Source organism: Zophobas morio, unplaced genomic scaffold (assembly GCF_036711695.1).
Source record: "Zophobas morio isolate AGI-343-1 ecotype UQ-CSIRO unplaced genomic scaffold, CSIRO_AGI_Zmor_V1 ptg000007l, whole genome shotgun sequence".
Classification (NCBI taxonomy): domain Eukaryota; kingdom Metazoa; phylum Arthropoda; class Insecta; order Coleoptera; family Tenebrionidae; genus Zophobas; species Zophobas morio.
In genome coordinates this window covers 9,114,982-9,139,797 of record NW_026972112.1, presented here as the reverse complement: position 1 = coordinate 9,139,797, position 24,816 = coordinate 9,114,982, and the positions used below count along the sequence as shown (strand labels likewise).

Here is a 24,816-nt window from a genome sequence, read left to right as displayed (position 1 = left end):
TCAGACATTATTTCCATTTCCTTTCAAAGTTGCGGAAATCGCTTCTTGAAAAACCCTGTCAACATTATATTTCCGATCAGGCCAACACTCCACATAACAAAGAGCACCAATTTCTTCAGCTAAGGCTCGTGCCTCCTCAAAACTAACTCTATCCCCATCAGAAAACCCTATCTTCGCTATAGTACCCACAAGAATGAATGGTATTCTACCACGAGACTTCATCACTTCCGGTAGCCATATCTCTTGAACATTACGAAATGATTGTCGTGAATAAACGCTGAAGAATATAATAACGACGTCGGCATTAGCATACATTTCTTTACGGATCACGCCAAATTTGTCACTACAAGTTGTGTCTATAATTTCTGCTACTACATATGTTCCATCTACTTCTACATCTGCTTGAAAGTTATCAAAAATTGTGGCATATGTATGACAAAATTCATCTTGTATATAGACTTGGATGGTTGCAGATTTGCCGCTCATGTCGCCAATTACTAATTTTTTTTTGCGAAGAGGGGTTTCCAGCACTCCGTGCTGATCCATCATTTAGGAATTATGAATCTGGTTTGTGGTTTTTGGTTTACCGCAACTAATATCCGATAAAAACCTCAGTGTTTGTCTACTTCCTTTCGTTTTAAACTGAGTTCCAATGTTCTGTGGTTTATGGCTTTAATTTGTGGTTTTATTTATCACGTTGACAACTCTTTAATTAATCAGGCAGTTAACCATAACCTCTAATTTTCAGTACTGCCAACTCTGCTGACTAATCTGTATCTGCAACCTGCAACCTCGCTCGACCAAAATCCCCAGACTTTCATACCATAATAAAAATAACAGTTCAAAAAAAGTTTATTCCGTGTTTGAGAATACAAATAACAGTTTATTACAAAAGTAAGCAGATTCTACACACTGTGAGTGCGAGTTTTAAGCAACATTTACCTTATTGAATAATTCTGCGATGACATAATCATAACCTCACTTTTTTAGAAAATCTGCAATGTCTCTGTCTCCCAGTTTAAAAACCCCTTTCACCGATTTCACGGGTGCCGTCGTGAGCCACCAATGGGGCAGTAGGTGCCGCGACATGGAGCTTAAGGCCTTAGATTGTCTGGAAGCTTACGGGCTGACCCGTGGAGTAACCAAGTGTGAAGACTTGATCACCGACTTTCAGGAGTGTTCTTTGCGTGTTAAGGAAGTATCGAGGTACGTGGCAATGAGGTCTGAGAGGGAGCGTCAATACCATGCTGGGGAACGTACCAAGGAGAACCGCTACGCGCCTCCTCCAAAGCCCGATAGTTATTAAACTGAGAAGTGTTGTAGCTTTGTTGTAAATAAACTAGTTTGACGGAAACTTGTTTGTTTTGGGGTAGTCAGATTTGTGTGTGTTGGTTTTGCAATTTCAATTTGGAGCAAATATTGTTTAAAGTAGACAGATTTTTGTTTTAGTAGTTATAACTGGTTTATTTAACTGTTATTTTAAAATTTGCTGAAGCCACAAAGTGGAAATTGAAGATAAAAATGTTACTGCGTGTACATTTACTGGAGACCATACAGGGTTGCCACGCCGTTTTGCTTGCTATCGGTAGATTCCTTCAATAATTTTCGGTAAATTTCGGCATTTTTTCGGTAGATCGGTTTTTTGTGATAGAAAAGGCATTACACATAAAAAATACGATTTTTTTTTGTCATATATATTTTGGTAATGAAGAAGGTAGAAATATTTTGTTATTAAAAAGAAATAAATATAAAACAAAAAACAAAATATTAAGATAGATCATTTAAAAAAATATATAGGTAACATGCTAAAGGTAGTAGGAACATTTTGTTAAAAATAAAAACAATAAAACTATAATGTTCCCCTTATTTATAAACTCGGGTGCTGAACTGTTTCGGGGATATACCGAATTTTGTCCAACTAATTAAAAAAATCCCCTCTTAATTATTACGCGTTTAAAAAGAGTAGATATTTGGCGCTAGTGCGTAATAGAGGGAGCTAAACAAATCCGCAGAACTAAATTTATATTGAAAAAAATATTAAGAAATGAGATTATAAAAAAAATATTGAAAATTTATAAATGCATTAAAAATAAAAATTTCTTAAATTATCGTAGACTTTTTGGTAGATTTGGTGTGTCAATCGGTAAATCGGTAGACAGAGCCCAAAATCGGTAGATCTACCGAAAATTCGGTAGAAGTGGCAACACTGAGACGATATTAATGGCGTCCCTTGTGGTATGTACAAATGACGTATGTAGGTATTGTACTCCCAGTTTGAAGTGGTTTTTATGACAAGACAATAAACATTATCACCTCATTATTACCCCCCGACGGGCAATATGAGTTGAATAACCAAGTACACCCCTGCAAGGAACCGACCAGTTCCTTATTAGGGATTTACTCCATCATCAACTTTGATACAATGAACCTATCATAAAATCTACTTTAAACTGGGAAGAATATACATTATATTAAAAAAAAAACTCTTCTTTATTTCATTTATTAGGTACGTGATAGGATATACATACTAGAATTTATTGTTACGAGGTGTATAAGTTGTATTTATTTTGTCTTTAACGTTTAAGCAACGTACTTAAACTTGGCATACATTGTAACAACCAATAAGATCTTACCAACCCATCTTTTGCTCTATTGATGCCATTATACTGAACTGTATAGGCTAGACAGGTATCTGTAGAACGCAACTGGTCTCTGTGGAAGTCAAAAAAGAAACTCATTCGACATAAATAAGTTTATTTTGTACAAAATATGTAGAATACAATAATTATTAAAAAGACACCGATGTAGTGTGCATTTTGTGTTCAGCAGTGCGAATATATCATTCATGCATAATACTGTTGATTAACAATCAAATTTGGAAAAGGTACAAAATGTTTAGTTCTAAGTTGTACGTCTATTGTTAACTCAGTAAGAATTGAAGGCAATAATTTTTACAGTTGTTTCGTAGGGATGGGGTCCAAATCCTACATAAAAGCTGATCGAGCAGCTTTACGCGAGTTCTTAATATTTACATGGTCCTTCCGTGTTTCACAGGAATTCGTTTTCCTACTGTTGACCACTCTCAAACGAAATATGGCTTCAAATGTAAAGGGTGTTTCAGAGTGGTAATCAGTCTCACCGTGCCTTCAACTGCACATTACTTAAAAACACTTAACGATTATCATAAGTATAAGCAGTACCACCCCGACTTTAATGTACAATCACATAAATCACGGCCAATTTTACATTCATAAAAGGTTTTTAGTTTTATGAACACATTAAATTGACATTTTATTTTACAGACAGTATAAAATTTATACATGTACAGAATGCTCATAAACTAGTGCACAGGAGATTATGCAAGAGAGGCACGCGGAGTGCCTTTAATCCCTAATGCATTATTTTAGATGAGTTTGTACTTTGGAGAAATGCGCGCCGTCTGCCACTGATTCCGACCGATGTTGAATTTTCGAGGGCACTAAACACATTTTGTATCTGGCGCGCTAATAAAGTCAACATGGTTGCGGTGGGCGTGGTCACTCGTTCGACCAATAGGGGATATCGGTCGGTACTGAATGGTAGACGGCGCAGCGCACCTTTAAGTAACCTACAATGACATTTTTGTGGTTATATCCTAAAAACTAACATGTCGATAAAATTTAGTTCTCAAAATCCGCTTCACCGTGACCCAGCTCCAATTTTCAAAAATCGCTCCACAAGGTAATAAGACGGAAAAACACCAAAAAATTGTCTTATTATGATCGATTTTTGGAAATTGTGTAAAGTTGAATACAAAATTGCAGCGACTTTTCAATAGTTTCGATCGCTTTAGTAAAGCAATGGAAATTAGTGAAAAGAGCGTGAGCGTTATAATAAGTACGTCGATAGTATAAAGCTAAAAACCCATCCCTACTAGAGTTCTTGTTTCATCCTTGAAGCTTATAATTAATTTGTGCATTGTAACCCACTTTTTGGCAAATCTGTAGTCGATGCTGATTGTGCCCTACAGAAGTGCGTCAGTGTTTTTTCAAAATTTCCCGAGCCGTGAGGCTTCTGTTTCTACCATATTTTGATCTTCGGTTCAAATTCGATTATAATATCACAATAAAATTTCTTAAAGGAATGGTAAACGGAATGTATTTGTTACAGTTTTTAATCAGTCACGAGCCCTTCACATCCGTCCCATTCTAAACTACATAATATAATAATAAGGCATAGACAAGTAGCGTATATGTTAATAGTTCAAATTTAAACATTCGTAAATAAACTTCACTTGAAACGGCACGTCGACCACTCCAGCCCTCTTGGTGGCAACAATTTTACTCTATGGCAGTTCTCTATTAACTAACTTGTGTGTTTAATTTGATTCGCTTAAATATTGCCAAATCTGGACTTCCAGACCAAAGTGCTCAACGCGCTCACCTAAGTAACCAAACGAAAAAATTATATGATATGTGTAAGTAATGGCTATGATTGCACTAAAACATGCCAGCGACAGATCTGCTGCTGTTGCGCCTCCTTCATGTCCATCCAGTGCGCCAACTCCTCGGCGCCACTGGAATTTAAACCTAAACTAAACCATCCCACCATCTCTTTCTTTTTCGTGACCCCTTTTCGGTTGTATACGGCCACCATCAGGGTTACGTCAGCCAGCTGAAATAGCGCCACCTGCAACACAACCCCAAAATTAATAATTCACACGCCCCATCAGCGCCATCTATACGCACTTGAAACACGAAGGTTTCTTTGAACAGGGGATTGGGTTGTCCTCTTCGCACCGTCGTCTTGCTGTGAGCCAGCTCCTGGCCCGTGCTGCTCACGAGGTTGAGCTTGACGTAGGTGTCGGGTGCTCGGTTTAAGGCTAAGTTACGGAAGTGCGACCCTTTGACCACCTCTATGCTGAGTCGGCCAGTGGTGGCGTTGTAGCACAAGCCGAGGAGCAGCTCGGGGACGCCGCCGTGCTGCATGGAGTGGGTGGAGCCGGTGCTGTCCGAGCGGGCCAGGCTCGTTAGCTCACCAGCGCATCCCGTCAGCTGAAAGAAAACTCAACAGCTGTACTATAGTCCGTTTACCGAACGGATGAAGCGATCACGTGAGCGTACAAAATGAGCCTCCAAGCTTACACGACAACATCAAAATTGAACGTGTAAAGAGACTTCAGCAGGTTTACCTGTTTATAAATGCATATTATATTCCTTGTTTTTGAAATGACGTACATTGTGATACAAAATGTTTTTCATAAAGAGTGGGCATGAAAAACAGATTTTCATGTGTCTTCTTCTGATTTATTGTCGTAGGATAAGGGTAAAAATCTAAATAATAATGAGCAACACATCGTGATAGTAGTTGATTTTGTTTTAGAAAACGTATATGGGTACTTTTTATATACTTAGCCACTTTGCCCTTAATTTTCTCTTTATATTGTGGTGACCAAATTTGAATTAAAATTTGGCGCTGAAAAAAAAATTAAATAATAATTTGAATTTAAAAAGAATTCAAATCAAGAAAATCGTTAAACATGGGCAACCATGTGCAAGTTTAGTTGTTTTGTGGTAGATGGTAGCTCTTCTAGGGGAATTTCTGGGGGGTATCTGGTGAGAGGGTTGGAGAAGATGGCTTGCTTGTAGAGAGGGTAGGTGACGTGTCACTACTGTTTTGTTTTTGGTGAGTGAAAGGACGCGGTAAGAAAACTAGGTTAAGTTTAGTTGGTTTGGTAGTTAAAAAAAAGGGAAGTCTCTGTTTAACGAGAATTAATCAAATCGATTGCAATGCCACAGTTTTCTTCAACACGCGTAACTAATTCTTGCTGTTTTTCCAAGCGAAAATATGTGAATTTTCAATCGACGCCAACACGTGGTCTAAATTTTATTGTTTGTAAATTTACCGTTCATGTTAGGATTTTAATCGTTACTGGTTCCAACATAATTTGACAGTCATAAGATTGTTTAGATAAAGCATTTGCTAGGAGATTTCATGAAATTCACTTAGTCAGGACTCATCCTTGGTTTATGAAGTTATAAATACAGTTTCGGAATGCTTATACTTAAGTGTTACGTTATAACACTTCTTAATTCCTCACACAAGATTGCTATTAGTTCATTTACGGCAGTTAAATTAATCTAACGTTGTCCTACTCTGAGAAAAGGACCGTCAAAGTGCGGTAGAATTTATAATATCGTAGACTGAGAGACGGGGGGGGGGGGGGGGGGGTTAAAATTTATCGCCTTAGGGAGTTATCATCATATCATCATTACATCATCGAGACATATTTCTCGCACCGTTGGAAATTATATCACCGAGACGCATATTTTTCGCAATGCGGGATGCGTTTTGTGTTTACTTATCATGTGTTTTGTTTGGGATAAGCTGGGGACAGTCCACGATCTAAACTTTCAAAGCTAATTGTTTTAAATCACCAGTCACTTGGATTATGGCATAATTTAATGTCATATAAATTCTTTGTTTGAATCGTTGATAAAGTGTGGCATAATTTAACATCATGTCAATTCTTTGTTTGAATTGTTGATAAGGTGTGGCAAATATTAAACTCATGTAATTCTGTTACCTTTGCAATTTTTCACCTTATGCAATGTTTATCAATCTCTCAATTTTAGCCTCAGTGATTTTCTTTGCTCTATAATTTAAATTAAACGTAAATTTTCAGGCTCTAACGTAAATTTTTTGCACAAATTTTACTTTATACCAGATCTTTTTTTTGTAAATATTTTGTTGATTAATGCTTCCATCATATAAATTGTCTGATGTCCAATCTTAATCTCAGATTTGGTGTTTAAAATTTCACGAGAGTGTAAGTGTGTTAGACAGAGGGGTGCTGGGCGGCATGTGCTTGCTGATAGGATAGATAGAATCACCGTCGTGGTGGGAGAACACCCACAACCAGGAGCCCCAAACTCCGCTCGGGCTACAACGCTCCCTATGGGTAATTTTGCTAGTTCAACCGCCACACTCTTATACCGCTCTGGTGCCGTTGTCGCTGCATACACTCATGTCGTTAAATATACAAATTTTATGAAAATTTTGATGCACTAAATTTGGTTTGCGACTTTACGATACTTTGCAGTTATTGAGAAAACCCATCCAATCTGTTCTATTCTGACAACGTCAAGTGTCGTCGTTCACATTTATTATCAACTATGTGGCGATAAAACGTGACTAATGGTTCGGCTTACCGTCGTGTCTACCCGCGGTTCGAGGTTAAGCCAAAAATTGTTCTCCAGCTCGAGGTTGATGTGTGTGAATCCCACGACGGCTTCACCGATTAATCGCTCCCTCCGCATCCTCTCGCACCCGTACAGACGCAGCCGGATCCCCATCGAGTTCACATCCTCTGCAATATATTGAGATTAATTGGGTTCGGTTGGTCGTTAGTGTTGACGGGTTAATCACCTGGATTCACCCGATGGAGGACGAAGCTTTCCATGTATTGGGGATTCTCGCCTGATCTAATCTTGGTTTTGTGTTTCTGCTTCTTGCTAGGCAATAAAATCAACCGCACCTATAAAACCAAACGGGTTATTTTGGGCGAGTTCACTCAACCCGGGAAGGGACGACCCCGCCGTTGCGCAACCCAAAAACATTTTTTTTTAAATATCACTTACGGGTGTATTGCGGTTGCGTTCAATTTCGTCGGGGTCGTCGCTGTAAGTTTTCCTTATTTTGATTTACGCGGGTGGTTCTGCCGCCAAAATAAGCCTCAGCTTCCCTCCGGTGCCATAAATTCCTTGATAAATTTTCCGGCACATCCTTACCTGCGTGTGTGTGGGTTGACCGCGATCCCTACTGGGAATATCTCTTGCCTGAAGAACGTGGACAGTCATTTTTCGCATGGGTGCGTCGTACAAAAGAGCAATTTCCAGTTGACCACATTTGTTGACCAGCTGCGTTTCAGGCTCGGACCTTATACAGCACATCAGATCGCTCCGTTCTTCATTGTCCGTGTTCATCACGACAATGCACTGGAAGTAATTAACTAACTGTTAGCAAGTGGACGCCATGATTAGAACACAAATAAGGGATTAAATGTGTCGGTTTAATTATCTTCCGCTGTTCCTCTGGGATTCAATCGAAACGGGGCCAACTTGACGACAGTTTAATGGATTTGTCTGGACAGAAGCGGCGAAATAACTTAATTTAAGAAATGCAGACTAAGTGAAAATTATCCATGACGAAGATGTTCCAGTTTAATATACTTAATGTGATTGGAGATTAACTTCTCAACAAACAACTTTTAGTGCTTTTGGGGGATTATATAACATTACTTTTTTTGTGAGCTGGTTTAGAATTATGTAACAGAAAATTTTATGTTACAAATACGTTACTGAATAATTGAACATGTGGTGCGTTTCTAATAAAAAAAAGACTTGGTAATAACTACAGACTGGATTTAATGCATATTTTACATTTATAGATTGACCATGAAACTAGAACATAAAAATGGGATTGAGTTTTAAATTCGTTTATTATAAAAAAAGTTTCGGTTATTTTGGTATTTGTAATAGTAAAATCAAGTTTTAGATAACTACCGAATAAAAACGTTGTCCAAATAGCTGCAATGTCAACATCATTATTTTACTAGTACTTAATTAACATATATTTTTGAACAAAACTTGTACATATCAATCCACCTTCTAGTAATAAACTAGTGCAAAAATCAATGTAACTGAAACAGGGAGTTCTTTCAGGCAAAGTTCCCTCGTACCCCTCAACTGTCCTGCAAACTCAATCCAATAGCATTGATTTCGCAGGACAGCAGTTTCCTGCCCAGCAAGTGCGACACCAACAAAACAAAAAAATTCGATCGACTCACGTCTCTGTTGCTGTTGATGTCCGTCTGGACGATGGTCGACGAGGTTTCGGTCTTCTGGTAATCAATTCCCTGATTGTCTATTTTCGTTTCTCGCAAATCCGTCGGGATCCTGCTGTGGAACAGTTTTCAAACATTAACTAACACAAAACTTGGCTAATTAACTGGGGACTTAATCCAATTAGAGTAGCAACAAACAGCGACTTAAATACCCGGCGCCTCCGCCGTTTTTAGCGTCCGACTGAACCGTACTTGGGACTCGTGATGAATTGTTTGCTGTTGATTATACACCTTAGTTTGTGTTTTCGTGTTTCATATCGTCTTATCAAGGTTGGCTTTCAAGAGTCCTTGACCTGAGCATCCTTGATCGAGGATACGGCGACTATCGGAAAATTCCACGAGTGCTTGTTGGAGGATTAAGAAGGGTTCGGAGGAATCTGTTGCGTGTTGGACCCGGAGAGGGGATGATAATGGGTGATAATAGGTGCGTTGAAGCTGGTAATTCGAGTTGTTATTGTTATTGCTGGCGTTATTTGCAGCCTATGCGCCACGTGTACAATGGCGGTTTGCTGTTAAGCTCCGGAGTTGGAGTCAAAGGAAACAAAATTTATTTAATTGAGGTAAGAAGATTAACGTTGCTGTGTGGATAATTTTGTAACAAAACCTGGGACAAACTAGTTTTTTAACTTACGTAAAGTACTATTAAACTGATTAAACTGCTAATATATTAGTAAAGTATTTGCCAGTTTTTTCAACACCACTTTGTTAATAGAACTAAAAAGTACAACAAGTAACGAATGTCTTTGTAAAAAATTGGTTCTTATGATAGATGGATATAACGGGTTTAACGCTAAAACCTCTGCTGAATTCAGTATTTTGATTACAACTTAACAGCCTTCTCAAATGTGTGGTTTTAAACTGTAAAACAAAAATTTCGTTGCAAATAAATTTACATTTACTTTGTGCGTTTTTCTTATAATATTACTGAAGTCTATTATAATCGAGTCCATGGCTACTTTTATGTTTTATCGACGTTTCATGACCCGTAGAGTACGAGAACATAGTTCTCACGTTTCCGTCTGTCTGTCTGCCGTCTGTCCGGATTTTTATTACTGAAATTACTGGACCTATTGTTGTCAAATTTTGTATCTGCATTAAGAATATGGTGTAGACAGTAAAACGCTAACTAACAATAGGATGATGAACATTTTTTTATTAAGCTTGGTTTAAAAAAATAGAGGGCGGGTGGGCAATACTAGTTTTTGCTAAAATAAGACTGATTTTGGCAGATGAAATACCCTCTAAGAGAAAAAGAGGGTGGGTGGGCGGTGTTAGTGTTAGCTAAAATAAGACTGATTTTGGCCAATGAAACACCCACCTAAGAAAATAAAGGGGGGGGGGGCGGGGCTAGTACTCGCTAAGATAAAACTGATTTTGGCGAATGATATACCCTCTAAAAAATAGAGGGTGGGTGGCCGAGGCTAGTACCCGCCAAGATAAGACTGACTTTGGCAGATGACATATGTTCCGAAGAAAATAGAGGGTGGGTGGGCGGGGCTAGTCTGGCTAAGATAAGACTGATTTTGGCAAATAACATAGCCTCTAAAAAAAGAAAGGGCGGGTAAGCGGGGCTAATACCCCCTAAGATAAGACTAATTTTAGCAGATGACATATGCTTTCAAGAAAATAGAGGGTGGGTCGGTGGGACTAGTACTTGCTAAGATAAAAGATTTCGGCGAATGACATATGCTCTGAAGAAAATAGAGGGTGGGTGGGCGGGCCTAGTACCGGCTAAGATAATACTGATTTTGGCAGATGACATATGCTCTGAAGAAAATAGAGGGCGGGTGGGCAGGACTAGTACTTCCTAAGATAAAAGATTTTGGCGAATGACAAACCCTCTGAGAAAATAAAGGGCGGGTGGGCGTATTTAGCTTAGACTGAACAATAGTAATTGGAGTCATTGCAATGAAGAGGGAGTGGGTGAGCAAGGCTGCAAGTATATAACTGAGTACGAAATTTCATGACAAGGCTCGATGGGCAATTATTGTTTCATATTTAAGTGTTTATTTATTTGATGATCACGTTGATTTACAAAGTAAAGAAATTAATTAATTAATTTTCATTTTAGAACTGTATCGATGACCTTGAGATAGATTCGGAAAAAATCCATCCAAAGAACGCATAGTAACTGTCGTTTTTTAATTTCTATTGACGTCATGTCACTTGTGGAAGATTTAAGACAGTTAAATAATTTCTTTTTTTTAAGACTTCTAATCTTTTGTTTGTCAATATGCTACTTACTTAGAACACAAACATAAATAATAAAAAATATAATTGAATTATATTTTGCAGTTTTTTAAGTGCCAGTTCACATACTCCCCCCGGATATCTTCCAATCGTTTATACAATGTCTCTACTATATCCACAGACTGAGTTAAGGTCAGACCAATGGTCTCTAATCTAGTTATACTTGTTTTTAAGATGGTAAAATGGAGCAATAAATGAAAATTTATATATCGCTTCAATCCATCAACCCCATCTTGACAGAACAGGTTCTGGAGGCAATGGATAATCCAGTAAGGCTTCCCGGAAGTGATATTGGAACGGTTTAAGCAGTAGGCGTTTGCTACTCGTTTTACTTTCTAGTTCGGTCGAGAAAGAGGTGTTCATAGAACAGGCAAAATACTTTGTTGACGGTGATGTGTGGCGGCTAAAATTCCGCTTTCTTTCGATACTAGCAAGTTTTAGAAGTATAATCATTTATGGTCTTACTGTATCAGTAATAACACAGCTCTGCTTTGATCATAAGATCAAATGTTTTATGTCAAACCTTACATGTTGCTTTACGTTCCATTCGGTTAATTTATCTTTATTAGTTTTTTCATGATTATGAGAAATTCCATTAAGAATATGATTCGTAATATTTATTCTTTCTCTTTTACTTGAATGTAATAGGAAGTGTATATGAATAATAAAAAATGTCATCGTTTTGATAGCATCATTACCGATGGAAATTATTCATTCCGGTATTGACTTTTAATAAATAATTCAAATCGTGTCAAGTGTATTCAACCTACACATCAGAGACCTTGCTGTTCAAATCTTGACCTTTTTCTAAACAAAGCAGTATTTAATGTAACGTCTTTAGTGCTTCCTCTTCGACCAGATTTTGTTTATATTAACACTATATTTTGGAAATTTTAATCTAAATCTAGGGTGACGTCATTTACAAATAGAGCGTAGAACAAACGCCCCAAAATACATCCCTGAGATACCCCAAATTAAATATTGTATCAGACTGAAAACCACCATAACCTTTCTTGTATATTGAACATACATTTGATTGTTTCTAGATGGAACGATATACCCTAGATTGGATCAACACGTTAAAGGTGATAGATAAAAGCGAAGTGCAAGTCTATTTGCGTTATAAAAGTGGAACTACGCTTCTACAGTGTTAAAAATGCCCTTTTACCCTTGGTTGTTGTCGTTGATCTGTGCGGCGACCCTCGTCGCTGGCACTCCGTGCTTCTCGCCCACCGAGCTGGTGGTGGAGCTGCAGCACGAGCTGTTGCTGCTGACTCCGACCCTGCCCTTCTCGACCAGGGAAATCAGGTCGTGGATTTGTCTCGGCGGATAATAGGGCCCGGTGGTGCCCGACGGTGCGGCGGTACCCTGTCGGAACTTGGAGCTACCGCCCATTTCCGACTCGGAACTGGAGTCTCCGCCGTCGAAGGAGTAGGCTTTGACTGAAACAAGAAAGCGGAATCAATGGCCGTTATTGGGTTAGTGTGTTCAAATATACATGGAGCCAGACGCAATAACAAATGGGTTCGGAACAGGTGGTATCGATCAGGAGCACGAAAACTCAAGGTTGTCGAGGGCGGAATTATTCATTAGGTGGATGGGTCGTAGGGGAAAGTGGGGGCTGGGTTTTGTCGTGGTGTTGTGTGCGTCCTCGGAATGTTGAAGTTGTGTTGGGGTGATGGTGGTAAATTGAAATTGCGTATTACGGTTGGTAATTAGCGAGGAAGGGGGAGCGTAGTCGGCGTGAATGAGTTGGGATCAGTAGTGGTGAAAAGTAATGATTTTAAGAAAATGATACCCTGTGAACTACAGAAAAAATGTGAAGTCTTAAACTTTCCATAAAACTATTTTTTTTTATATAAAAAAACTTGTAGATAAACCTGAAAATGCATAAAAACAGGGTATCCCCCTTGAAAAGTACGAGAAACCTAACACTTTGCAAAGTTAATCACCTTCTGTAAATAAATTCAAACACTTCAGTTTTTTTACACTTTCATCAAAATAAAGCAACTAAAAAGTCTCTTGCGAAATTTCAGCTCTTAAAAATGAAAATTTGTTGAAAATTGTAGATTTTTTAGTCTTCATGTTTGACATCATTTTCTCCCTTTTAGTAAAAAGAGATCTAAATGTATCAAAATATATTGGGTGTTACATTTAAAAATATGCAGCTATGGTGTGTCCCATTCCAATAACACACCATGTATTTTTCAAAACAGTTTTCAAAATTGTAGTCATAAATGAGTTCTGTCAGTAATTCACAAGGAATCGGTAATACTTTAATATATTATCTCATTACCTGTCGAAAATTGATATTCTGTAATATCTTCTATTCTAAACGCTACATTTTTGAGGCATGATTAGGCGGGTAATCGTTGAATATTAAACCATAGATAATAAAATAGCGCTCAATAAGGTAGATTGAGGACAAGTTTTACTGAATAACCTTTTGAAACTATGCCATCAACTTAATAAAGAAAAATACCCTATTTTTTCCAATCTAAGTAATCACAACGTTATTATGCTACTAAAGTTAGGTAAATTAGTTCTTTATAAAAACAACTAAATTGTTCTATATATTTTTACTTCCCCAGCGTTTTCTCGACGTTTCATGACCCCTAGAGTACGAAAAAAGTGGTCTCCCATTTCCGCCTGTCGTCTGTCGACTTTTATTACACAAATAATCTCTCAGAGTACTCGGTTATTGTCAAATTTTTTATGTACATTAGGAATATCAGGTAGATGGTAAAACACTAACCAAAATTTGACTAATCATCCCACCATGACGTGCGTTTATTATATTGTATAATTATGATTAACTAAATTTCATAAAATAATTGTTATTAAGAATTCCAGAAGTCGTAGGCCATGACTGCAATAGCGCTGACGATCGGACTCATCGCCAGTGATGGCGGCCGCACGGCGTTCGCTAAAGAAAAGCTTGGCAGCGGAAGTCGCGATGGATGCTCCAGAACAAGCCTAGAAGCGGTGACGGCGACCTTTGGAGAAGGACCTTGTGCTGTTTAAATGGGAACCACCGTCGGGAGCAGACAATGGGAAAAGTAGAGTCTAGTCAAATCCACTTCAGTCGGAATTATTCTGTACATAATCGCTGTGTAACTAGTCGTATAAATTTGTGTTGTTAAGAAATAAATTGGTGAGTTTTTTACATTTGTTGTCTGCTTTGTTACAGTCAACAGAATCATTATTATCTGAAAAAGAAAGATGACGCAGTTTCATGTATATGGACAACTGCCTACTTACTGCAAATGACAAGCAAATAGTAGGAAATATCTCCACAGTGTAATTGTTGGTGTCTGAAATCAGTGCGTAAGTCACCAAAAAGGAAGAGAATCTAACGAATTAATAAAGCAATATTAAAACTATGGTCTCCATAGTGCTTACTCAATTGCGTATGAATATTACTAACGAATTTTTGTAACTCGTTTCACTTTTATTAATATGGTCGCGTTTTGGGTTGCTGACCATAAATTACAATACTAGACAAATTATTGTCCTCCAGCGATGTTCGTTAAGTTGAATACATTCATGTAATGAAAAATACTGAGTAAAATTGACAATTTATTTGCTTCCACGTAAACATTTTCAATAATGCAAAAGGCAAGACCTTTACGAATTGAATAAATGTTTCATTAGTTGATTAATAAAGAAAGACACTAAGTTAATACAAAATTTTTAATTCAAACACCGGAATTCAAGCCTCTCGAAAAATCGGTCGAACTTCCCTCGCCTCTGAAGTGCAATTCGACAAATCCCGCAGCCTGGACAAATTCCAAGGGAACGCAGTCTATACACGTGCGGACACTATGAAATTAAATTAGCGTACTCGTATAACCAACGGGGAAAAATGAAATCTTTTTGATCACTCGGTGGGCTATTATAATACCGTATGATCAGAAACAACTGAATTTGTTGGCACTACTTTTTAAACAAAATTGTGAGCTTTTCTTGCGTTTATGTTGGTATAACGGAAGTAATTGTGTGATAGATATGCCGTATGTCAATCGTGACATATTTGGATACATTTTGTAAATTGAAAATGTCAAAAATCTGTCATCTTGATAGCTGACAATCGGAAATTACAGAAAACATCATGATACCAATTTTAACTAAAAATCCACGCGGTATAAAGTTTATCCCCACAACACCGAAAACGTGAAACGCGTCGAAAAATATTTTGTGTGTTTTCGGTGGGGAAAAATGCTTTTCGAGAAATCAAACAACCATTGGAATACCGATAAATCGAGAAATTGAAAAATCAAAAACTTTAAAAGTCAAAAACTTAGAAAACCGAATAATCGAAATCCAAAGATCGAGCAAAAAATTGAAAAATTAAAATTTCGAAAAATTGAAAAATCCAGAAATTGAAAAGTTTCCAAATTTGAAATGTTGGGAAATTGAGAAAAAAGAGCCGAAAAATTAGAAAATGAAAAAACCGACGTGCCAAAAAATCGAAACATCAATCGTAAAATCGAAAAATTGAAAAATCAAAAAATTGAACAATCGAAAAATTGAAAAATTCAAAAATTGAAAATTTAAAAATAGAACAAGTGAAAGATGGAAAAGTCGAAAAATCGAAAAACTAAGAATAGGAGAAATCGAGAACTCGAAAATTTTTAATTAAAAAATCGAAAAATTGGAAAATCGGAAAACTGAAAATCGAGAAACTGAAAAATTAAAAAACTAAAACGAAGCAACGAAAAATTGGAAAATCGAAAAGCCGAAAAATTTAAAAACCGAGAAATCAAAAAATCGAATCATCCAAAAAATTCAAAATTTGAAAAATCGAAAAATTGGGGAACTGAACAATAAAAAAATCGAAACATCGAAACCTGGATAAATCGAAAAATCGAAAAGTCGAAAGGTAAAATTAAAAAACTGAAACATCGAGAAATCGAAACATCAAAAGGTCGAAAAATGGAGAAATTGAAACGTTAAAAACTGAAAAATTGAGAAATTTAAGATCAATAAAATCGATAAATCATCGAGAAGTCGAAAAATCTAAAAATTAAAAAATCGAAACAATAAAAAATGAAAAATTGAAAATTAAAAATTCGAGAAATTGAAAAATCGAAAAATCGGGAATCCGGAAATCGAATAATCTAAAGTTTAAAAAATTTAAAAATTAAAATATCGAAAAATTGAAAAATAGAAAAAGTAAAAATCAAGAAATTGAAAAATCTATATATCGAAAAATTATAAAATCGAAAAACCGACATGTCAAAAAATCGAAACAACAATCGTAAAATCGAAAAATTGAAAATTCAAGAACTGAAAAATTCAAAAATTCAAAAATCTAAAATTTAAAAATGGAACATCTGAACATTCGAGAAGTCGAAAAATCGAAAAACTAAGAATTTGAGTAATCGAGTAATTGAAAATCCAAAATTTAAAAAATCGAAAAATTGGAAAATCAGAAAACTGAAAAATCGAGAAACTCAAAAATTTCAAAACTAAAACGATGGAATTTTTGGGAATCAGTGAATTGAAAAACAGAAACAATGAAAAATTGGAAAATCGAAAAGCCGAAAAATCGAAAAATTGAGAAATTGAACAATAAAAAATTCGAAGCATTAAGATCTCGATAAATCAAAAAATCGAAAAATTCAAATATTGATACATCGAGATATCCAAACATCAAAAGGTCGAAAAATAGAGAAATCGAAAAGTTAAAAACTGAAAAATTGAAAAATTTAAGGTCAATAAAATCGATAAATCAACGAGAAGTCGAAAAATCTAAAGATCAAGAAATCGACACATCAAAAAATGAAAAACTGAAAATTAAAAATTCGAGAAATTGAAACACTGAAATCTCGAAGAACTGAAAAATCGAAAAATCGGGAAATCGGGAAATCGAATAATCTAATGTTTAAAAAATTGAAAAATCAAAATATCGAAAAATCGAGAAACTGAAAAATCGAAGTCGAAAAATCGGAAATTTTAAAAATCTAAGCATTGAAAAATCAAAAACCTGAAAAATCGAAAAATTGAAAAACTGAAAAATCTAAACAATGAAATGTCGAGAAATCGCGAAATGGAAATCCAAAAATCGACTAATCGAGAAACTGAGAAACTAAAAAATTGAAAACTTAGAAACGTCAATAATTGAAAAATTGAAAAACCGAAAAATTTACAAATCCTACGACTGAAATATTGGAAAATTGGGGAATCAAACATGAAAACAATCGGGACATTGAAAATTTGAAGAATCGAGAAATTGAGGAATCGAAAAGTTCTTCACGACTTTATACGCCATAAGTTTGCGATTATGTTAATTTTTAAAATATATAAATAACATTTATCTGAAAAAAAATTAAAATCAATTCTTGGAGTGAAGGCATGAACGGATAACATTTGACTAATGATAACCTCGATTTTGCAATTTTAAATTTAAATTGTAAATTTTGTTAGACAATTTTGATTTTTTTCCAAAAATCTGTACATTTAACGTAAAATAATAAAATAATAAATACATAACAGTTGGTCTGGTAGTTTCGGAGATTATCGGTTTAATAAAAATTCGGACAAAAGGTTATATAGTATATAGATAGACAGACGGAAACCAGAAACCTATGTTTTCACACTCTAGAGGTTGAAACGTCGACAAAACATGAAAGTAGCCAGTCGCCCGATGGACTCGATTGCAATATTTCCTTAAATTGCGCTCAGGAAGTAAAAATATCGTTTGAAGAGTTTCCATAGTAGTGTTTTACCCACTATGTTAGAATTAGTCTTTCGTAAGAAAAATAGACTTTTAGCACAATTTGTTGCTAATTTTCTGGTCAAGCTTAATTTAATTTTGTGGTTTATAAAAATTTGTATACACAAAAGTTCAGTTCGACTTCTTCGTTACTGTCACGAAGTAAATGGTGAGCTCTTTAGGTAGAGTAAAATTTGTTTTTGTTTCTAAGTCGACTGCCAGTTTTAGTATATTTTTGTTTGTTTTTTTTTTCTAATGAAAGCAGCGTTTTTAAGGTTCTTTCACATATAGACGAAGTCTTTTGATGTACATTATATAGATGATGATAAAATAAAAATATATAATTTGTTAGATTTAAAAGGACGGTTTTCTGAGAACACAGAAATACGCTTTGGTACAAACAATGTAAAACCCAGATGTGTCCAACAAAACCACCACATGAAACACAGAATAATCAAATCAACAAAGCACAAGAACGAAATGGCACATGCAAAATCTGTTTTTTTTATCAATCTCCTCAATGTCAACTTCAGTGACTTTTCTTTATCGCTAAGTTTTGTTCTGCTGTTTATGGTTGTCACATTTAATTTAATAATTATGAAAAGGAAACGCAAATGCTGAAACATCGTGTGTTTAAAGCTTTCAAATATTACAGTATTCGATAATAAATATATTGAACCTGGAACTATAGTCACAGACTTTAACTTCTGTAGTAGAACAACTGAAACCAAGAAATTCACAAAAAACAGGCCATTTATTACCATAGTTACCATCACACACCATTAGTATCACTAGACACACTAGCGAAGTGCAGAGCAAACGCGTTAACAATGTCTTGTTAAGAGTCAAGATGATATCCTTTCATTCCATTTGATCCCGATAATTGGGGTTTTCTTTTTCTGGTTAAAAAAAGACCGACATTTCTTGACGCCTTTATGTATCGAATGGTGCGAGAATTGAGTTTTTCTGTATTTGTTTCAATCATATATTTTATAAACATTTATTAACTCGTTTTGTGATTATTAAATTACATTTTCATTTTAAGACGATCTCACCAAATTTACCACCTATACGCTAATCCTAAAATACCCAAATGGAACTGAAAAAGAAAAGTCTACAAGACATGACGACGTTTGTCTATATAACTTGTACTAAAATGAAAACTATAAGAGAAAACGCATTTTTAGGAGAAAAACAGATCTAAAAGTCAACAACTTACTCGCCATTCTGGTGTAATAAATATTTGTTGCAGCCATATCAATTATGCATCAACAAACAATTACTTTCCACTTAATTAATACAAATTATATCCTTAAAATGAAAAAGTCATCAAAGTATCCACGCCTCCCGACCATTATTTTCATTCCATTAAACAAAGAATGGCAATTAATCAACACCCGACCTTCGTTATCTCCCATTCCACCCAGATTTGTTTGTTAAAACTTAAATCAACTCCAATTAACTCTCCCACCCTTGACAATAATTGACTTCCATCAAACGACAGCGTTAAAAATTCATAACTTCCCGCTCCCCTACACAGGTGATACAAAATCATCTTTTTTTAATAAGCCATATCACGCATCGCTAAAACCGTCAAGACTAGCGCTGACAACCAACATGATGTATCACTCCACAACTAAATTATACATTAGCATTCCGTCAATATCATTGAGAACGTTTGACGTCATCAAAATCAATTATTTTTTACCTCAACCGGTTTTATTTCTTCCCGCGATCGATGCGACGTTAATTTCACGAAATTGGTTCGGTACAGGACAAAATTAGACCTTTAGTTTTTCGGTGAAAAGGACGTAGGTGTGCTTTAAATTGCCCTAACGGAGAACTTGAGACCCCGAATCGACAAAGGGACTTAAAAGCTCATAATTGTGTTCCATTCTCTAATTTAAAAGCTCGCATGAGCGTTTTTGCTTGGTCCCTGACGTGTGACGTTACCTGTGAGGGGGTTTTATGCTGATTGAATTTAAGTGGGGCGGTTATTAAAAGCGTGAATGAAAACGAAGCTCAAGGCCATCATTAATTTCAGTAGTTTTCAGCATTCTGCTAAATACAATTAGGTTTTAAAAGTTACGACGTCAAGATTTAAATTTATAAAACTCAAATTCACGTTAGTACTTTGAGATAGACTCTAAAATTTGGTTAAAATTTTAAAGCAATCGATCCAGCAGTCCGAAAAATGCGTATTTTTGCCGAATTTAGCCATTCGTAGAATGATCCCATTACCAAACTCCCCTTAACTCGCGAAGCGAATGTCATCAGTCCTCCCATTTTTGCGCAAATTTCGCTGTCGATGTTTCGCATTACAAACAGGATCCAAATAAATTAAATTTAGTCAGGAGGCACGTCACACCTTCGTCTGACTCGCTTTGTTTCCGCTGAATACTTAAACAGGAGTGAACAGAGATAAAATGGGTCCTTTGTGATTAATCTGTGATGTGCTTGGATTAGAGAAGACGTGGTAATTAGTACAAATTCGAGACAAAATAAAGGTAATAAATTTAAATTGGGATAAATAAGATTCGAGAAGTGGAGATCCTGGCATGTTTTGTGTTAGAAGTTGGGAGATGGAGGAGTGATTAAGGAATGTTTACGCAACGGATCGACGTTTACTTGTAAAATAAGTAATTATGGGCTAAGTGGCAGCATTAGCTGGAAAGGCTTGATAAACAACACGAAAGAGGCGTTTAAATGCATGATATCCCGGCGCCTCCACCATTTTTAAAACGGTTTTCTCTATGTAGAAATTATATCAATTTTTTGTTTTTTTTTTGTTTATCTAGAACAGTGTATTTCTGTTCAATGTTTTACGTGATTTTGTGATTTTTAACTATGTCTCTCTATAGGACAAGAAATGGAAATAGTAATTTACACAACTAGTTCGGGATAGTCTGTTTTCCGCATGAACGTTTGCGGAAATGCGGAAAGCAGGCTTCACGGATCTGTTGTGTACAATATTTTTTGCAATAATAATAATAAGAATAAACTTTTAAACCGAAAAGAATAACTGTGAGTTATTCATAAACAACGACGTCGACAGCGCCGTGAACACTTAGCAATTTGACGTTTCCGGGCTATTTTAAGGTTACCATGGCAACGGAAAGCAAAAAACACGTGTGCGAGGAGTTCGACCTCCCGCATCCTAGTGAATGCGTGAATGTCATCAAAAAAGGTCATGAGTGCAACAAATATATTTACAGGACATTATCAACAGGAATAAAGGTTTGTACATCGGAAGAATGTCACGTAGACATTTGTTTGATTTGAATGAGTTTATCGCCTCAAAACAGATGACTAAAATTATTCATAAGCTCATTATTTATTGAACAAAAATATTGTGAATGTTATTGTTATAATTTTTAGCTTATTATTATTTTATTGTTATAAAGACGAGCGTATTTTCACATTTTCGAGAAACTGGGGGCTCGTTCTTAATTTGATCAATAATAAACTGACTGATTCATTAATTCTTTTGAGTCACCCTGGATAAGCAAATCCGAAAAATATGAATGCAATGATAAGTTACAAGTATATTTTGCACATTTTGGAAAGAATTTATTCGGTAAAATTTTGAGATGACGTAATCAATTTTTTGGGATTGATAAACATATACAATTTGATTAAGTTACCATGTTCACAATAACTTCAAAACGTCAAGATTTCAAAATATTCAGTTTTGCAATTCTTGATTTAAGCAATAAAATAAATCGACTCATTAAATTTGTTCAGACACCCCGTATAAGCAGATCTAAAACAAAATAATGCAGTGATAAATCACAAGTATAGACTCATCATACTTTGCACATTTTATCCCCTCCCAGCCCAAAAAAAAAATTGGTCTAAAGAGTTTAGACAGTACTTCCCTCGCTGTCGGAAACGTGACGACTGCATGCATATTATGTTTTTTTCACAGTAGATTTCAAAGCATTCCGTTTTGTAGTTCCTGAGTAAATCAATAAAATAAATTTACGCATTCATTAATTTTTTTGAGTCACTCAATGTAATGATAAATTACAAGACTCGTCATATTTTGTACAGTTTAGGTAGGATTTATTCGGCAAACTTTCGAGCTGACGTCATCAATTTTTTGGAGGGGATAAGCAAATATATTTTGACTAACCATTTATTATGCTCTTTATAACCTTAAAACATCTGCAAGATTTCAAAGTATTCGGTTTTGTAGTTCCTGATTAACTCAATAAAATAAATTCACGCATTCATTAATTTTTTTGAGTCACCCTGTATATGCAAATCGAAAAAATTTGAATGGAATGATAAATGACAAGAAGAGACTCACCATATTTTGTACGTCTTAGATAGGATTTATTAAGCAAAATTTTGAGGTGACGTCATACATTTTTTAGGGGGGACGACCAAATGCATTTTAATCAAAAATTTACCATGCTTATGATAATTTTAAAACATCTTCAAGATTTCAAAGCATTCGGTTTTGTAGTTCCTGAGTAAATCAGTAAAATAAATTTACGCATTCATTAATTTTTTTGAGTCACCCTGTATATGCAAATTCAAAAAATATGAATGGAGTGATAGATCACCAGTACAGACTCATCATATTTTGTACATTTTAGATAGGATTTATTCGGCAAACTTTTGAGCTGACGTTATCAAGTTTTTGGAGGGGATAACCAAATATATTTTGACTAAAGATTTATGATGCTCTTTATAGCCTTAAAACATCTGCAACATTTCAAAGCATTCGGGTTAGCAGATTCAAAATTAAATTTCAAAATGTTGTTTTATAATTTTTATTTTTTTTCCAAAAATCTGGACGTTTTGGATAAAAACTTAAATCGGAATCGTAAACTACATGTGTAGGACTATGTTATTTTATACAATTTAAAACCCATTTACTATGTTCAATTTTGAAGTGACGTCATCGCATTAGTGATGATTAGACAAATTTTGGTTAGCGTTTTACCATCTACATGATATTCCTAATATAAGTACAAAATTTCACAACAATCGGTCCAGTACTTTCGGAGATTCTGTCTAATAAAAATCCGGGACGGCAGACAGACGGACAGACGGACAGACGGACAGACGGACAGACGGACAGACGGACAGACAGACGGAAATGGCAGACTTATTTCTTCGTCTTCTAGAGGTCATGAAAGATCGAGAAAACGTAAAAGTAGAGAGTCGGCCGACGGACTCGATTACAATACTTCCTTTGCTTACGCTCGGGAAATAATAAGGTCATCACAAAAATTTACCAAATAAAAGTTATCTAAATTTGAAAAAATAAAATATTCCTGTACTTGTGGTTTATGAATCTGTGTGAAGTCTTTGCATCCAAATTTTTGGGAAAAAATCTAAATTGAATAGCAACATTTTACAATTTAATTTTGAAATTGCAAAATCGAGTGCTCTGGAATCTTACAAACGTCTAAAATAATCAGAAACATAATAAATCATTATTCAAAATTTATTCGTTTGCGCTTCCTTCTCAAAAGTGATGACGTCATTTTACAATATGTATTGCCAAAAAAACTTGCTAAGATAGAATTAAGAGTAGTCACTGGAATAAAAAAGGGGTGGGTGGGCGGTGCTACTACTTGATAAGATAAGACTGATTTTGGTAAATGACATATCCTTGACGAAAATGAAGGAAATGGGCGGGGCTAAAGGTTTGCTAAGATAGAACTGAACAATATTAAGAGTAGTCATTGAATTAAGAAGGGGTGGGTGGGCGAGTTTAGACCCATTTTCACGTCGAGATCAATTTTTTGAGAATTTTTAGAGCATTTTTTCAAAAATGTTTATGACCTGACCTGACCTGAGTTGAAAGTCCGAAATTATTGTCTATTATATCTGTCGAAATTGGAGAGCAATTGAAAACGAAAGCTTCAAAGAAGCAGAATTAAAAAGTGAAGATGTTCAAGCGCCAAGTAGATTGACTAATCAGAAGACATCTTAAGATGAGGTCCAGAAACTGTTGGAGTAGAAAGATTTTTCCGAAATGGGACTGAAATTTTAGGAATATAAAATAACACACTCCCGTACGTGTGCGCTGTGAATCCGAGTTGAGTTGATATCCAGATTGTATAACATTTTATAATTTATCTTTGGAAGAGGAAAACCAAAATGGTTCAGAAGGTCGCAAAATATTTTGGGGTTATCCCCTTCCCCCCTTATGAGGATTGGTTCGGAATCTCGCAAAGTTTTGAGGTTATCCCCTTAGGGAAATTTCGACGATTTTCGAAATTTAACTAAATACATTTTCTTGTAGATTTCGAAATCCCGCAATTTTTTAAATTTTCAAAAAATTTCAATTTCACTCCGACTATTTTGAAAATATTGCTCCATGAGCCTAAACACGCTACATTTTTGGAATCACCACGTGAATTTTTTGGGAATTTTTGGACGACTTTTTCAAAAATGAAATTTTGTCTTATGCAAATTTTAATTTTCAATTGACGATTCTGGAAAAATTATAGTATTTTTCGAAGAGGTGAAGCATACAATAATCATAAAAAACAAAATATTTCAATGAGAAATTTCAACCAATTTTTGGTACTTTCAAAACTTAACGTAAACACATTTTCTTAAAGATTTCAACCAAAAGAAGTTGGTTTAGGCCTCATTTCTTGGATAACTCATACGATTATTCCAGAATTGTCCAATGGAATATTGTAATTTTTTGGTTTAAAAAAAAAGTTTCAACCCTGATATTTCTAAAATCTTTCCACGAAACGATGGACACGTTACATTTTTGGGATCAACACATCGAAATTGATATCTCTGAATTTTTTGGAATTTTTTTGACTTTTTCATAATTTTCCAAATTTAACTAAACATATACATGCTTTAAAATGTTGCAGATGGTTTATAGGTATGATAAGCATGATAAATTTGTAATCAAAATATATTTACATGTTCCTTCCAAAAAATTGATTACGTCACCCCAAAATTTTGTTAAATAAGTCCT

The 24,816-nt window shown here is 35.4% G+C and overlaps 3 protein-coding genes across 5 annotated transcripts in view; 1 reads left to right on the top strand and 2 right to left on the bottom strand.

Annotated features, from left to right (window-relative positions):
- On the bottom strand, positions 1-549 carry LOC135123921 (ras-like GTP-binding protein rhoA). Its single transcript, XM_064048779.1, has one exon. The coding sequence runs from the start codon at positions 547-549 to the stop codon at positions 1-3; it is 549 nt and encodes a 182-aa protein (XP_063904849.1).
- A 209-nt stretch (positions 550-758) lies between these two features.
- On the top strand, positions 759-1,354 carry LOC135124439 (NADH dehydrogenase [ubiquinone] iron-sulfur protein 5). 2 transcript variants are annotated; one of them, XM_064049494.1, is made up of 2 exons: positions 759-894; positions 991-1,354. In XM_064049494.1, exon 2 carries the CDS (start codon positions 1,001-1,003, stop codon positions 1,304-1,306), a length of 306 nt encoding a protein of 101 aa, XP_063905564.1. In that variant the 5' UTR covers positions 759-894; positions 991-1,000; the 3' UTR covers positions 1,307-1,354. The 2 variants fall into 2 exon arrangements, with proteins under 2 accessions (XP_063905564.1, XP_063905563.1); XM_064049493.1 differs by having other exon boundaries at positions 760-914.
- Positions 1,355-2,737: 1,383 nt separating this feature from the next.
- Positions 2,738-24,816, bottom strand: part of Syt14 (Synaptotagmin 14) — a 116,007-nt gene continuing 93,928 nt past the window's right edge. The window contains exons 3-9 of one of the 2 annotated variants that reach the window (XM_064049491.1): positions 12,303-12,576; positions 8,828-8,939; positions 7,770-7,976; positions 7,408-7,516; positions 7,191-7,348; positions 4,728-5,033; positions 2,738-4,668 (exon numbers count right to left, since the gene is read on the bottom strand). In XM_064049491.1, the coding sequence (XP_063905561.1) occupies positions 4,468-4,668; positions 4,728-5,033; positions 7,191-7,348; positions 7,408-7,516; positions 7,770-7,976; positions 8,828-8,939; positions 12,303-12,576 (1,367 nt within the window). In that variant the 3' untranslated portion in view covers positions 2,738-4,467. The remainder of the gene's footprint in view (positions 4,669-4,727; positions 5,034-7,190; positions 7,349-7,407; positions 7,517-7,769; positions 7,977-8,827; positions 8,940-12,302; positions 12,577-24,816) is intronic. The other variant, XM_064049492.1, reaches the window with a different exon arrangement.